Source organism: Protobothrops mucrosquamatus, unplaced genomic scaffold (assembly GCF_001527695.2).
Source record: "Protobothrops mucrosquamatus isolate PMUCROS unplaced genomic scaffold, P.Mucros_1.0 scaffold33, whole genome shotgun sequence".
In the NCBI taxonomy this organism is placed as follows: Eukaryota; Metazoa; Chordata; class Lepidosauria; order Squamata; family Viperidae; genus Protobothrops; species Protobothrops mucrosquamatus.
Genome location: NW_015386417.1, coordinates 368,603 through 385,985, shown reverse-complemented (window position 1 = coordinate 385,985; position 17,383 = coordinate 368,603). Strand labels below are relative to the sequence as shown.

At 38.9% G+C, this 17,383-nt stretch overlaps 1 protein-coding gene across 1 annotated transcript in view; it reads left to right on the top strand.

The window, feature by feature from the left end:
• The window catches only part of ADAM22 (ADAM metallopeptidase domain 22), a 166,158-nt gene that overhangs the window by 97,084 nt on the left and 51,691 nt on the right, over window positions 1-17,383 (top strand). Inside the window, exons 5-8 of the mRNA XM_029283186.1 lie at window positions 11,263-11,326; window positions 11,645-11,714; window positions 13,112-13,182; window positions 14,415-14,489. Coding sequence (XP_029139019.1) covers window positions 11,263-11,326; window positions 11,645-11,714; window positions 13,112-13,182; window positions 14,415-14,489 — 280 coding nt within the window. The remainder of the gene's footprint in view (window positions 1-11,262; window positions 11,327-11,644; window positions 11,715-13,111; window positions 13,183-14,414; window positions 14,490-17,383) is intronic.

Genomic DNA, 17,383 nt, shown 5'->3' with positions numbered 1-17,383 from the left:
CTTGGGAGCACTGTCCCTTGAGCCCAAGACCAGCAGCTGGATAGGCCCGGCAGACCGGTTGTGAGCAATGTCCCATTGACCCGGTGCCTGAGTCAGGAGTGCCAGAGTCAGGAGCATCAGAGTCAGGAGCCGCTCCATGGCAAGACTCCCTTCTGGTGCCTGGGACGTTCTGCTTTCGCAGAGAGACTGTGGTCCACGATTGTAATCTTGGTCCTCCCCCCCCAAGAGCAGAGCCAGGAGCGGAAGTGTGGTTGGGAAGCCTCCAGCGCAGTTGATCGATGTGTCGCCGGATCACCCGACCATCGTCCAAGGCCACTTCGTATGAGAGCGGCCCAGAGACCTTGCATACCACTGCTGTCACCCAGAGATATCCAGGGCCATAGTTCCTTGCCCAGACCGGATCGCCCACCTGTAATCTCCTAGGTGCCCGCGGCTGTGACACCTGTGATGCCACCCGGTCTGGGTGCAACCTGTCCAGTTTAGTAATGAGCCTGTGACCCCAGCGGAGTTCAGCTGGGCTCTTCCCAGTGGCTGTGCATGGTGTGGTGCGGTATGAGAAGAGAAAGTCAGCCAACCTGTGATGCCAGTTTCCATGAGTTATTTTCTTTAACGCATCTTTGGTGGTGTGCACATCCGCTCAGCCTGGCCGTTGGAAGCTGGATGAAATGGTGCAGACGTGGCATGACGGATCATGTTGGCCTGTAGAAAAGCCTGAAACTCAAAAGAAGTGAATTGGGGTCCGTTGTCGGAGACAAGGACATCTGGAAGTCCATGAGCGGCGAAGATCCCTCTCAACACCTGGATGGTCCTAGCAGTAGTAGTGGAGGAGACTGGAATGACCTCTAGCCACTTGGAATGGCTGTCCACGAAGAGAAGGAAGAATTGCCCCTGAAAGGGCCCAGCGTAGTCGATATGAACCCTTGACCAAGGGGCTTGTGTCTCCTCCCACCTATGTACAAGGGCCTGAGGCATTTCAGGCCTGCACTGTTGGCAAAATGTGCACCCGTGGACCTGGGCATCAATCTCTTTATCAAGCCCAGGCCACCAAAGATGGCTGCGTGCAAGCGCCTTCATCCTGACTATTTTTGGATGTCTCTCATGCAGAGAGAGCAAGACTCTAGTCCTCAATGAGGCCGGAATGACTGCCCTGCTACCCCATAGGATACACCCCTTGAAGATGGATAGCTCGGACTTCCTCTTCCAGAAACTCTGGAACTCTGTGCCAGGACACGTGTCAAGCCATCCTGACAGCACCCATGTCAGCATGCGTGTAAGCGTGTGATCAGTGGCTGTTTCAGCAGCCACGTCCCTAGCATTGAGGGGAGATTCAGGTAAGTCCTGAATGGAAAGTATGTGGTAAGCTGGAGCAGGATCTGACTCCACTAACTGTAGAAGTAATTTCTTTGCCTGGTTTGTGAACCAGTGTATAGTCATATGCAGACAGGAAAATAGATCATCTCAGCATTCTAGGAGAGATGATGTGTGTGGTTTGCTTATTGGTTGTGAACAACCCCAGCAGTGGCTTATGGTCTGTAAAGACCGTGAAATGGCGGCCATAAAGAAAGTCATGGAATTTCTTTATGCCAGCCACTATGGCCAAGGCTTCCGTATCTATCTGCGCGTAATTACGTTCCGCAGATGATAGGGGCCTAGAATAGTAGGCTACAGCGATTTGTGTCCCATCAGCCTTCAAGTGGCTCAACACAGCCCCAATCCCATAAGGGGATGCATCACAGGATATGCATACAGGCAATTGCTCATTGAAATGCGCTAGATCCGCATTTGAAGATAGCAAAGCCTTGACCTCTGCAAAACTCCTTTCGTGGACCTTTGTCCACAGCCATGGAGCCTGTTTATCCAAGAGCCAGTGTAATGGCTCAGCCACTGCAGCCTTGTGAGGGAGGAATGAATGGTAAAAGTTTAACAGTCCCAGAAAAGCCTGGAGTTCGCTTTTGGACTTGGGACTTGGGGCCTGCTGAATTGCTTTAACCTTAGATTCAGCAGGATGGATGCCTTCAGCATCAATACGGAACCCCAGAAACTCTGTTGAAGTGACCCCAATTTTACATTTGTCTTGCTTTAGCTTCAGCCCCGCTTGGCGGAAACGCAACAAGACGGCTCTAAGTCTTTCAGCCAGGTTTTCAGATGATTCCCCAGCGATGAGGACATCATCAAAGTATGGGCAAACACCTGGAATATCACGGAGCATTTGCTCTATCACACACTGGAAGATGCCAGGGGCTACATTAACCCCAAACTGCAGCTTTTTGACTTTGAACGCTCCCCGGTGCATTACGATTGTTTGGGCCTCAGCCGTTGCGTCATCAATTGGTAATTGTTGATAGGCCTGAGCCAAATCAAGTGTAGCAAAAACGCGGCCTCCCTTGAGGGAGGCCAGAATGTGGCTCACCACGGGCACCGGGTACGAATGCTGCTGCAAGGCTTTGTTAAGTGTACACTTATAGTCCGCACAAATTCGGACTTCTCCATTAGCCTTCAGTGGCATTACTGTGGGGGTTTCCCATGGACTGCTGTCCACAGGTCCTAAAATGCCCTGCTGGAGCAGCTTGTCCAGCTCTGCATTGATTCTATTCTTCAATGCGAAGGGCACTCGTCTAGGCTTAATCCTAGTGGGTGCAACGGCTGGGTCTAAATGTAAAGAAATGGGAGGCCCCTTGTAAGAGCCAAGCTCTGAACTGAACACATCAGCAAACTCCTTGCAAACTTCTGCAAGGCCGGTCGTTTGCAGACTGTGTAGTCCAGTCACTTGGATTCCCAGGGCCTTGAACCAATTGAGTCCAATAAGACTCGTACGATCACCCCCAACTACCACTATATCTAAGAATCCCTTGAAGTTCCTATGCTGCACTTGGATCGTGGCTTCCCCCTTCACGCTGACTCGGGAATTCTGAAAGTCAGTAAGAATCAAATTTGATGGCCTGAGTTTAACTCGCTGGCCGCTTCTACAGCAAATCTTTTTAAAAGTGTCCTGCGAGATAATCGATAAAGCGGATCCGGTGTCCAACTACATCAATAGGGGAACCCCTTGCAACCTCATGTCAATGTGAACCTTCTTTCTAAGCGACCTATGAGCCCCTGTTTTGAAAATGCTTCTGCGCGACACACAGAAACCCACCCTATGTTGGCTGGTACCTTTCCGAAGCAATTTTTCCAAAGGCTTGTCCTTCTGGCGACCCAAACAGATGGAGGCAATGTGGCCTTGCCTGCCACATGCCCGGCAAATGGCGGAGCACTTGTGGCATCCTCCACATCCGAAACACTGAGGGAATAAAGTCGCCTTGTCAGAATGTTCTTGAGGCCTTTTCTCCGCTGGCTGCTGTAGTCTGTCCACCTCCATCTCTGGATCCTGTTTGGATTCTTCTCGAGCGACCTCTTGATGGACGGAGACCACCGTTGGAGGGTTCTTGGCGAGCCACAAGGCCTTCACAGCTCTGCCTGCTGCTTCTTTGGCTGCAATTTCTCTTAAAGCATCTTGGAAAGAGACGTCTTCTTTTGCGAAGATTTTCTGTTGCAGCTCACGACTTCTCAGTCCACAGACTAAACGATCCCGAAGTCTCTCTTCCAGGTTCTTGAATTCACATGGCCTAGCTGCTTGTCGTAACGCAGCAATAAAGTTCGCAGCAGACTCACCAGGCCTCTGGTCCCTCTGCTCGAATGCGTGTCACCATGCAATCACTGAAAGCTTTGGTTCAAAATGTTCACGCAGCATCTTCTTCAGCTCAGCATAAGCGATGGATTCAAATGGTGCTGGGGCGACCAGATTTTCTGCAATATCAAAAGTCTCCTGCCCACAGACACACAATAACGCAGCTGCTTTAAGGCTGTCTTCCCTCACTTGGTTTACTCGGAAGTAATTCTTTACCCGAGCCACGTAGGAACTCCAGCATTCTGGATGAGCTGTGTCAAATTCAGAGAGACGGCTGATTTTGGACATCGTTGCTGTCCAATAGCCTCGACAACGCCTCGTGCTACAATGGTTGAATAAGGGGTCCCTTCGCCGAGCTCTCCTTCAGCGTTCTCGTACTGGCAGGCAGAGTCGCTTCTTCGGGATGCTGGACTTCTCAGCTCTTCAGGCCTTCCATGGTGAGTCAGCCTCTCTTTGGTTGTTTCGTTTGCAGCACGATCCCATCTTCGTTGCCAATGTTCTGTTTCATTCGCAAAGGCATTGAGACGAGGCAAAGAAGTAAAACAGTCTTCTCTTTATTTTCTCCAACAGAACCAAAACAAAATGGTGCGGATTGTTCTTATATCCCCTTGCAGGGACAGTCACAGCCAATCAATGCAAGGCATTTCTCCCGCCTTGCGCATGCACACAAGGCAGGAGACAGCCTGTCTGGTCCCGGGCATTCATGGGACCAGACAGGCCCGGGCCTTTCTGCAGCCTCCTGCACCTGCTGAATGACTCAGCAGGCCCAGGACATAACAGCTATCATGTCACCCTAGTACTTCTTTTCATTAAACTAGACATACCCAATTCCTGGAACTGTTCTTCATATGTAGAAAGAGTACAGAGAAGAGCAACAAAGATGATTAGGGGACTAGAGGCTAAAACATATAAGGAATGGTTGCTGGAATTGGGTATGTCTGGTTTAATGAAGAGAAGGACGAGGGGTGACATGATAGCAGTGTTCCAATATCTCAGGGGTTGCCACAAAGAAGAGGGAGTCAAGCTATTCTCCAAAGCATCTGAAGGCAAGACAAGAAGCAATGGATGGAAACTAACCAAAGAGAAAAGCAACCTAGAACTAAGGAGAAATTTCCTGACAGTTAGAACAATTAATCAGTGGAACAACCTGGTTCCAGAAGCTGTGAATGCTCCAACACTGGAAGTTTTTAAGAAGAGATGGACAGCCATTTATCTGAAATGGTATAGGGTTTCCTGCCTGAGCAGGGGGCTGGACTAGATGACCTCCAATGTCCCTTCCAACTTTATTGTTGTTGTTGTTGGGTTTTGTTGTTGTTGTGATGATGATGATGATGATGATGATGATGATGATGATGATGATGATGATGATGATGATGATGATGATGATGTTAGATAGGGCTTAATGTTCAAGTCTGTCGAGATCCTTCTGAGTCTGTCTTCTGGAATATTGGCTATTCCTGCCAGCTTGGTATCATCTGCAATTTTGATAAGTTCCCCTTCTAACCCTTTGTCTAAATCATTGATGAAGAGTACTGGGCTTAAGAGAGAGCCTTGGAATACCCAACTGCAAGCTTCCCTCCATTAGATACAGTTCCACTGAGGACTACATGTTGAGTGCAGTTAGTCAGCCAGTTACGAATCCATCTGGTGGTGACACTGTCTAATCTATATTTTTCTATCTTATCAAGTAGTAAGTTAAGGTCTACTTTATCAAATGCCTTACTGAAGTCCAAGGAAATTATATCCACAGCATTTTGCTGGTCCACTAATTTTGTCACATTGTCAAATTGATTGATACATGTTGGCTTTTAGTTATAACTTTGTCTTGAAGTGTTCACATGTTTGTTGCTTGATTATCTTTTCCAGAATCTTCCCAGGTATTAATATCAGGTTGCACAGTTGTTGCACATTAAGTTCATACTATAAACTGAGTATAACCCTAAAATAGTACTTAAAATGCATTTCTTTTAGGTTTTGGCTTCAAGATTTTCTTTTACAATAAAGTTTAGTTTCCTGCCTAAAGACCTATCATTCTATCTATCCCTTTTCTATCCCTTGTTCCTTTTCAGTAATTTAAAGAAACAGTAAAGTTGAATGCTAGCTTTATTTGTTTCCATGCTTCATGTGGCATTCTTGCTGATGGTAAAACACAAGACTAGTCAGTTTGGGAATATTTTAGGTAGTAAATCACAAATGCAAGCAAGATCCATTTTTATCCTGAGTTATTCTGTGCAAGCTAGGATCTCTAATGTGAAGATGACCTTACTAGTTAACCTTTTGTCAAAAATGATGTGCAGCGCACTAATATACCCAGTTCAAATTGAATTGTAAAACTTATATATATAAAAGAAGAGTTAATGCCTTGAGAAATATGTTGTTGGTGTTGTTAAAATTTGAAAAATATTACAATGAGTAATTTAAAGTTTGAAAGCCAAATGCATAACTTAAACTAGATTAAAAATAAATATTTGCAAGGGTAGAAAGTTATGGAGAAATATAATGAATGCTGTGGTATAAAATAGATTCAGATTTCCTTTTCATTTCTGTTTATCTTCTGATTTTTGTTCTTTGTTCATTACTTATCTATGTATGTTTTGTATAAAGTTTATATACAAGTATATATATATATATCCTGAAAGGAAATAAAGGGATGGATATTCATGTATGTATGTAATGAAAATTTATGTAAAATCTTTTTTTAAAAAAAGAAATATAAATCTGTAACAACAACAAAAACTAAATTTCAAAAGAGAATGAAATCTGGTGAATTTCATCCTGTCTATCTAATACACTCATATAAATGTGATCTTATGAAAAAATATCAATACTTTAAACTTCCATATTACTATTAGTGCTGAGATTAAATAGAAAAAAATGTACTAAATAACTGTTTCTATGAAAAATCAATACGAGGAATTAGAACTTAGCTTTTAACAACGATCAGAAAGCAGTAATTACATTAACAAGTGGGACAATAATATCTTCTTCATGGATTACTGCCTTGTTGTGGCGAAGGGGCTTGCGTAACTCAATGAAGCTATGAGCTATGCCGTGCAGGGCATATTAGAAGGCCAGATCCTGAAGTTGAAACTCAAGTACTTTGGACACCTAATGAGAAGGAAGGACTCACTGGAGAAGAGCCTAATGCTGGGAAAGATTGAGGGCGATAGAAGAAGGGGATGACAGAGAATGAGGTGGCTGGATGGAGTCACTGAAGCATGAGCTTAAATGGACTCCAGAAGATGGTAGAGGACAGGAAGGCCTGGAGGAATGTTGTCCATGGGGTCGTGATGGGTTGGACACGACTTCACAACTAACAAAACAAATAATATATTCATATTAAACAGTAAGTACATGCAAATGAATAAAAATCTGCCTAAAAGGATCCTTGATGGAAAATATGCATTGATTTTTTTTAAAAAAACATTGCAACTCTACAGACAGGTATTGATTTTTTAAAATAACAAATGTAGTCTCCGGGGAATATATGAGGAGCTAGTTATTCCTTAATCCATTCCACTGAGAATGCAGTATATAAACCTGCCATAGCCTAATATGTATCATACATTATTTAATCAGTTTGCCAGTTATATGTGCAAGGTCAGAATCCAAGTATTAAAAATACTTGGCCAAGAGAAATTCAGTCCTCCAAATGATCTACAAATGATCCCCCAAAAGAAGACATGAGTGGGGAAGCAATTATGTGCACTGCTGTAACTTACCTGTGTACATGTTCCGGAAAATTGGTGCTATATAAATAAACTTTCTAAATTTTCATCTTGATTTTGATTTTCAGCTCTTTCTTCAAAAATTTTTTGATCTGTAGAATACAATACAGCATAGTGATATTTTTTCTTGTTTTTCTGTTTTTAAGTTTCTGAAATTTTAGAGTGTAAATCTTCTAAATCTAAATTTGTATAATTTTACTGTTTTGCTCATATTGAACTTTTTAAGGAATATCTGAAGTGAAATGAGAGTAACATTATATATGGGAATGTAAGCAGCTGTATGTGAGTTTAAAGTGATAGAAGTTATTCAATCAAGTACGTATAAGAGGAACTGCCTCATTAATACTTTACTAATATACTGAACCTGTGCACACTAATCTGAAAACCTTCCTGAGATCAGATGTTGTCCTCCAGGTTAGCTTCACAACTCTACAGGTATTTCTCAATTTATGGCCACTGATTCAGTGACTGTTCAAATATGTGACCATGCAGAACAAGTGGCACTTACAACTGGTTTTCAAAGTTACGACCGTCACAATGTCTTTCTATGGTCATGTGGTCACCATTTATGACCTTCTTTGCTGGTTTCTAATAAGCAAAGAGAATTGGGAAGTTAAGAGGTTGCAAATGGCAACCATATGATATCCTTGCTTAATTACCCATGATGATTCATTTAGCAATGGAAACCAGGAGTGCTTGAAGCAGTGCAGTCACATGATATCTTGCTTTATTACTGTTCTGTCCCAGCCTACATGAGTCCTTGTTATGCTCACAAGGAGAAACCCCTCTTCCATAAAACAGGCAGGAACCACAAGAAAAACCAACCTCTTTTATTCTCACAGACCTGAGTCAATGTCCAAGGCAAACAAACACAGTCCACAGAAACTCGATCCTCAATACAAATGGTTATCTTTGGCAACCAGCATCTCCACACCTTCCCTTTTATAATTCAACCAAGGCGTGGCTTCCTAATGCCTTCTCCTTTGCCTTTGGAGATGCCCCATTGCATTCCTCTGTCCTACTCACTTCTCTTGCCTGTGCATTCGTGCATCTGGGATTTGTCCCAACTGTTCTTCATCACTGTCCAATTCAGGCTCCCAGCACAACTGTGTCTCAGCCTGAGCGTGAGTAGAGGGGCCAGGCTCCTCGTCCGATTGTAAGTCTTGGAGCTCCTCAGAGCCTTCCTCTGACTCTAATGTCACTCCAGGCCCCTCCTCCTCATCTGATTCCTCAGACTCAGCTGCCGGATCCACTGGCTGGCGAGGAATCACAACAATTACTATATCGTTTAGTGATGGCAATTCTACTCCCAATTGCCATTATAAACCAAGCACTATCTGTAATTTCTTCTTTTACTTATAGCCTGTGCTACTTTGAATACCCAAGGATGGAACTGAACCTCATTTTGTTATGCAGGAAACATTTGGCTTTCTGGACTTTATCAAATTCAGAGATGTTGATGTTTAGACAGCACAAAAACTGAAAAAGGCTAGGACTACTATGCTCTTTTTCATTCCTACCACAATATAGATCTTTGACAGCATGACGAATATAAATCACCAGGACCTGACGGATTATATCCCAGAGTTCTGAAGAAGCTGGTAAATGTTATCTCAGAAACATTGTACCATATCTTTCAAAAATCCCGGAGCACCAGGGAACTATCTGAGGATTGGAAAATAGTTGATGTGGTTCCCATCTTCAAAATAGGAAAAAAAAACAGACCAAGAAAACTACAGATCAATCAGCCTAATATCAATATCCAGGAAGATACTGGAAAAGATAATAAAAAATAGATCTGTGAACATCTAGAAACAAATAATGTTATAACTAGAAGCCAGAATGGGTTTGTTAAAATCAGATCATGCCAAATCAATCTTATTTCATTCTTTGACTAAATTAATAGTCTAGCAAAATGCTATGGACATAGTATACTTAGATTTCAGTAAGACATTCAACAAAGTAGACCACAATCTACCTCTTGGTAAGCTAAAAAAATGTGGGATATGGATTTGTAACAAACCATATTCAATGAATAGTTCTTAATGGTACAAAATCTACATGGAGAGAAGAAAGGAGTGCATACCACAGGCCTAATACTCTTCAGTATCTTCATAAATGACAGATGAGGGAATAGATCATCAAGTTTTCAGATGATACTAAGCTGGCAGGAATAGCCAACACCCCAGAAGACAAGCTCAGGATCCAAAAAGATCTTGACAGACTTGAACAATGGACCCTATCCAACAAAATGAAATTTAATGTGGAGAAAAGATTTTACACTTAGGCAGGAAAAATCAAAGATACAAGTACAGATTAGGTGAAATCTGGCTCAAAAACAGTAACTGTGGGAGCGACCTTAGAGTGCTAGTGGATGATCACTTAAATATGAGTCAGCAGTGTGCGGCAGTAGTCGAAAAAGCTAATACAATCATTGGCTGTATAAACAGAGGTATAGAATCAAAATCATGTGAAGTATTTGTACCATTTTATAAATCCTTAGTAAGACCACACCTGGAATACTGCATCCAGTTTTGGTCACCACATTATAAAAAAGATGTTGAGACTTTGGAAAGAGTCAGAGAAGAGCAACTAAGATGATTAAAGGCCTATTGACTAAAACATATGAAGAATGATTGCAGGAACTGAATATGGCTAGTCTAGATCAGGGATCCCCAACCTCTGGTCCATGTGAGGACAATTAACCAGTGGAATAGCTTGCCTATATAGAAGTTGTGGGTTCTTTGTCACTGGAGGTTTTAAAGAAAAGATTAGACAGCCACTTGTTTCAAACTGAATAAGGCCTCCTGCTTGAGCAGGAGGTTGGACTAGAAGACCTTCAAGGTCCCTTCCAGCTCTATTCTGATTACATTACAAATATAGGAATTCCCGGGACAGAATATCTCTTGCAAATTGCAAGTTGGGCTCTGCTTCAACCCAGCCAGTTTGGGAGAGCTTAAAACTCCTATAAAATAATTGGCTCCACTGTCAAATTGCTTTCATCATCGATGGGATATCACTCTAAAATTTAACTACAGCGGATTTATCAACCATTGTTACTACATGTGGAATAGCATTATGCACATATTTGATCTGAAAGACATGCTAATATTATTTTAAAAATAATTCTATATTCAAGATAAATCATTTAGAAACAAAGGTTTAGTGCAAGAATTCTCAAATATAACCTCTGGTATGTGACAATATACTTTCTGTATACTATTCTTCTTTACAAGGATAATACATAGAAAATATATTGTCGAGATGTGAAACATTGTTTATCTCATTTGTATACACTACTACAATGGTTAGTTTCCAAACCATTGGCATCGTATTTTGTTGACTTGCAACAGGTATATTATCATAAACTTGCGAACTACAGATAGTTACAAAGAAATGTTCCTTGAAACTGTTGTAGTTAATAAGCATGTCTTTAAAACAAGATCCTAATTATCCTAAAATAAATACTCTTAAGACATTTTTACCAGCTTCAGTTTTTACTGCCCACTGGTGGCAAACCAAAGGCACTACTGCTGCCAGTATAAAGAACTAAAACTCAAAATTACTATGGTCAATAATTGTTTGATAGGATCTTTTCTGTGTGAAGAATTCTGCAACAGGTATATCATATAATAGCATGGAAGGTAGTAAATAGTTGTGCTGTACATAAGAGGAGAAGAGAGGAAAATCCTCAGGGTTTATCTCAGGAAACAACTAAAATTAGCTTCCTGAGCTAGTTGAAGGATGAAAAATTATGGGGCAGTAATAGCCCATTTCTACGTGAGATTCTCTTTTACATGTAGTATTATTATATGTACTTAGTTAAATTATAACATGCAAGTCAGATAGCTGCCTTTTTTTTAACAGTGGAATGTTCTATGATGGGAATCACACATATCTTATTGAGCCAGAAGAAAATTGTACATCTCAAGTAAGTACTGTAGAATTTAAATACAATTATCCTCAGATTATTCTTTATGTAGTTAATATATGACTTGCACTTCTTAAATAGAGTCTAGTTGTAAGAGTTCAGAAATAAAAATGAGCTTAGAAAAACATTCTTCAATGTATATTTTTGCATATATGTATATGAGTATGCAAGTGTGTATGTGAATTGGTGCTTACATGTCTCTATGTGCATATATTCAGAATATTATGATCTGCAATTTCTTGGGTTTAAAAATGTATAATTCTAGCTAAAGTATCAGCCTTAGAATGATTTACTAAATTTAGATATCTTTTATTTTAGGAGGAATTCCATTTTCACTCTGTATACAAATCCAGATTATTTGAATTTCCTTTGGATTATCTTCCATCTGGTATATTTTTAATACTCTTATTGTTGCATTTATTTTGTAGTTAAATTGTTGCTGATTATTTTTATTTGGTTGTTATTAATAATATAAAAGCCTCTGAGCACAGGATTAGAAAATGAGAAAAAACACATTTTCCAAAAAAGATTTGTAAACTTTTTGATATTGCAATAGTAATTCAATGATTGGCTTTCTAAAGAAGAGTCTTTATAGGTCAAAAGAGACTAAGCAATGGAACTGAAATAAAAGCTAGCCTGTTAAAAGTCAGTTTCTACCCAAATGCTGAACATTTCAATATAATATTTTTAGTTCCGTAAGATTTTAATCAGTTCTAGCAAAAACTTTTAATTTATGAAAAATACTTTCATTTTCCTCCACAAAACTGATTTGTAATAAGCAAGTCTTATTTTTTCTTCACCTTTCTCTATTCCAGTTTTCTTAAAAACAGAGTATGGGAAAACTGGAACCACTCTTCTCTCTAAGAGGCTCTCCATGAAAGTTAGAACCTTGGAAATCAGGATCCTAAATTGCATTGAGAGCCTTTATAGATAGAGATACTTCACTATGTTTGCATCCTACACATAGAGGGTATGTGGTATGTGTGCATGCATGTAGTGGTAGCAAAATTCTTATTCTTGCCAAAGATGAATTTGCTGTTATTGATTTCTAAATGCCTGAACAAGGTTAATGTCAAGGTTTGATCAAGGTTCTGTCTTCAAACAGTTTCTCATGTTTTATAGTGTCATTTGACATCATCACTATATAAACCATGTGCTTATTAAACAGCATTTTTATTGGCTTGTAAATGCCTGATGATTACATTTTAGTTTGGATTTTCATAACTTCTTTGTTGAATATCTTGTGTGGCTCCTACTCATTCTAAGATTATTTTATGGCAGCTCAGGTCAAGAAGTTTATATATAAAAAGACTCTCATTTGTTAATGAAAAAAGTACCTTGCCTTTCCAGGGCTAATATCTGAGCCCAAGAATACATTATGCAAAAAACCATTCTGAGGGTTTATATTTCCTTTATGTTTCTTTCCTTTCCTTAATCTTTCCTTTAATTTAATTTGAAGTGTTTCAATATACCTTAAAAACTATTTTGCTTCAGCTTTCATCGCTCTATAAACCACTCATCAAATTCATGAACTTCTTAAGGGTGAGCAGCTACAAAACAGTTTTTTGGTGAAAATGCCAACCCTTGCACTGATGAATTTTCAATATGTTGTTTTTGTGGCAATAGATAATATGACTGTCCTTGTATATTTGCTTAAGTTCTGAGGAATTTTTAAAATATTTAAAATAGGTATTTATTCAACCTTGGGCTTTGTTCATTTTGGTGCTGAAACTGCTTGTCTTGTTTAACTGTCATTAAACTGATTGTAATGTGTGTCCCATTCAGAATTCTGGCACATGAATACTACATCACAGAAATTTGGTGTGAAATCAAAATATAAAAGAAGAAAAAGGCAGGTACGCCCTCTTATCCTGTTATTTCTATTTGCAATCTTTTAAAAATCATATTATTCAGGCTTCCTTTTTCAGTAAATTCAGGCTACATGATTTTGCCTGCTTTCCCACATCTCCATTATATGCCCTTTTTTTCATGCTGAGAACATACAATGGTGTTCTTTGAAATAGATAACAATCCAAAGAGAAAAGCCTCATCAGAGGCAAACGTCCTCTTCCATTTTGCCTGTTGCAAAACCAACAACAACAAAAAAGATTTTGTACACTATTTGACCAGTGGTTGTTCAAGACAATCAAACTGAATCTTTGCTGTTTAGAATTTGCTCTTAGTGGTTTGGTGATCACATCTCTTCAATATCATGCTACAGATATTTTACCTTCATTTTGATGAGTGTTAATATTATGACTTGAAACTGACTAAGCTGTGGGTCTACAATCTGTCCAGGGAATGGGTGTTACCATACAATTTCACCTAATATTGCAGGAACTAAAATATAAAGAAATAATATATATTAAGAAGATAAAAACAAAATGCTTATTAAAAAAGATAAAGGCCCAAAGTGTCAAGAACAGAGCAATTTCAAGGTTGACTGTTTTATGAGATTTTGAACATTTGCATTTTTAAAAAGAAATAGAAAGGCAAATGAGTATCAATTGATACTATTTGCCTAAACATTGAACCAAGCACAGAATATTCTTAGGTATTCCTGTGCCCTGCATTTGGGTCTAGTCTTCTGGGCCTTATAGAGTAAGTATATAAAACCTTTGAGAAAATAACATCAAATAGAAGAGGCATATTGAGATGTATATTTTTAAAATGAGAAAAACACAAATATAAATATCACCCATTAATAAAATATTTGGCTTTGCAGACATTTAATACATAGAGGAATTCACTAATGAAGTTCCTTTAAATGATGGAATCTATGAAACTATATTTGGAAAATTACTTATTAAATTTATTTATTTCTTAAATCTATATGCTGCTCATGGTCAATACAGCAATATAAAATTTATCTGTTATATTTCTTCTAAGCTTACCTTACAACTAGATTTGCTAAATGTTTTATGTCATTCAAATGTTAGAAATTCTGACATATTCTTTTGCTAATTTGGTATCATGAATTATTTTTAAGTGCAATGAAGGAAAGAAATCAGCTCAGAATAATTAGTCTAGAATTAGGTGTTTGTTTCTGACCTTTTTAAATATATACAGCATCTTCCTCTTTCTGTAGGTCCAACTGAATCTACCTAGAGTTGAAGATGAAACGAAATATGTTGAGCTAATGATTGTAAACGATCATCTCATGGTGAGGTTTTACAAACAAGGCTTTTTAAAAGTTATCAATAATGCATGCATAGCTTTGTGTCTATAATAGATTCAACAATAATGTACCAATTGCAAAATGATTCTAATCATTCCACTGAAGTCGGCCTGTCTGGAACTGTGCGTGAAGTTACTCAACAGGACATCTAAGAGCAAAGAAAAGATTGGTAATTACAACAGACCTTGCCTTTTTTTTTTTTTTTTTTTACAGAATATAACTTTTTTTCTGAACTATTTTCCTGAAGACCATATTTAGCTTTGTCATCCATTCACAGATTTTTAAGAGTTGTTTATATTATAATAACTTTTTCTGGAGGTAGACGTTGGATAGCTTTGTAGTGAGGACCCTCTGTATGTATATTCGTTGCATCACGCTAGAGATTGGACCAAGAAATATCTTTCTCCCTTGAACTTGTGGTTATATTCTCCCTGGTAGTACACTATCTACACCACATATAGACAATGTTTTTGGTCAGTAAATAAATTGGAATTTGGCAAACATTTAGAGGTCCCTTTATAAACACTTCTAATGGGAAGACATCTGCTTGTTCACAAACTGTCTTCCATAATAAATGGAACTAGGCTCAAAATCTGTTTATCAGAATCCTGCTCTGTATTATTATATGATGCTGCCTACGGCTTTGTCTTTGTCTTTTTTTCTGATCATGGGAATCACATTTATACAAAACACTAGGCAGCAATTATTGAAATCTAAAGATGTCTGGTTTATGTGAGATCAGAAGCATTCATGAAAAAGCAGATTATGCTAGAAGGTGATACTTTGTTTTACGGCCTACCACCTTCTTAAAAAAAACTTAGTCTGGAATTAGTCTGGAGCATCAGGGAGCTTAGCTATTGAAAAAGAAATCTGAAATATATACATTACTTTGTTACTTTGCAAAGCTGACTTAGATATATTTTGGCCAAAATTAGGCATGGCTACATAGATAAGTCAATAGATTTTTCTTGAAACTGCTGGTGAGTAGAGATTTATTTTAGCGAATTGAATTTAATTCTAGTATATTTATTTCAGGAGCAAGAATGACTTTTAGCAATGTTGAGTCAGCAAATCTCTTGTAGGCATTCTATTGGAATTACTGGTGCTTGAACAAAGATACAGTATGTCATGTGATAGGCTGGGGTGGAATGGATCATGCCCTCTGTCATGCAATGAATTTATAGGTTGGCTAGTTGAAATAAACTTTATATTTCTTTGTAAGAGTTCCCTGTATGTTTGGCCTAAGTATATATTATTATTTTTCTTATAATATATACAAGCATAAGGAAGCTTTAATAAAACATGGTTAAAAAAAATCATGGCTTGGTACAATTTATGGATTCTGTCCAAGAAAAAATACTTAGATATTCCCAAGTTAATTCAGGAAATAGAGCACAAATAAAACAAATACAGGCAAAGTTAAAAAGAAAATGTATTATCAAGAGATTAATTGAAATTACATAACAATTATTAACCAACCTCCTATAATATACTTTTTCACTTATTGATTGTCCTTATATGAATCTATTTACAAGTCAGAAATTATTATTTTTTTCTTCCCTCAGTTCCAGATTCTTTTTAATGGAATTTCCATTACAAAGGAATCATAATTCTTCATTTAGGCTATAAGTAAAAGGGGGAGGAGATCTCATTTAAACCATTATATCAGGTGCCTCTTAGTAGAGGAAGAGGTTATTGATTATTTTCTTGTTTCCTCCAGGAGAAGGAAAGAAAGTACTCATATTTTATTGGGTGCCATATATGAGACACTTTGATTTTCTTTATATTTATAGAGCTATCCATACTTGGAATTGCTAAGCAGAGAAAGGTGTATACATGTGTGAAAATGTTTATAGATTTTAGTCATCACTGCCAAAAGCTGAGTTTTAGTTCTAATTCTAGTTCTGAATCTTCAGTGCAGTTATTTATAAAATACTGAAAGAGGAATAAGCAGAACATTTAAAAAGTGTATATGCAAAGTTGTGATCTGAAAGAACAGGCAGCATCTTTGCAGTAATCCCTCACTATAACCATAAAAGCACGTGGAAGATGAAATAATTAATAGTAGTATCTTATATATGTGTATTTGATAATAAACTGAGACTTCCGGTTTTGCACCTGTAGTGCATGGCCGCGCAAGAGCAGACCTCCGCTCTCCACGGCTAGTTTCGCCCTGCCAGGAGGACCCTAGATGGGTCCGAAGTTGCCCTGAAGAAGTGATCGTGAAGGAGGGGTGCCCCATTGATCCTGAAGCAACAGCAATTGCTTTGTTTGATCTGGGGAAATCCTTCTGAACCCGACAGGAGAAAGACTAGCCTCTTGCCAGCCCAATCTACCTGCAGCTGAGAAGTCCAAGAGCACTAACAAGAACAATGGTGAACAGCGTGTTTGGAATTGGTGAGAGTACTTGATCTTCTCTCCCTTATTTTGCAACTAAGTCCCTTGGAAAAATGTCCAAAGCAGAAAACCTCCGAAAGTGAGGGGAGGGGATTACATTCTCATTCCCCCATAGCTCAGTGCTGGGCTGCATTAACAGAGGGATAGAATCAAGATCACGTGAAGTATTAATACCACTTTACAATGCCTTGGTAAGGCCACACTTGGAATACTGCATCCAGTTTTGGTCACCATGATGTAAAAAAAGATGCTGAGACTCTAGAAAGAGTACAGAGAAGAGCATCAAAGATGATTAGAGGACTGGAGGCTAAAACATATAAGGAACAGTTGCTGGAATTGGGTATATCTAGTTTAATGAAGAGAAGGACGAGAGGGGACATGATAGCAGTGTTCCAATATTTCGGGCTGCAGCAAAGATGATTAGAGGACTGGAGGCTAAAACATATAAGGAACAGTTGCTGGAATTGGGTATATCTAGTTTA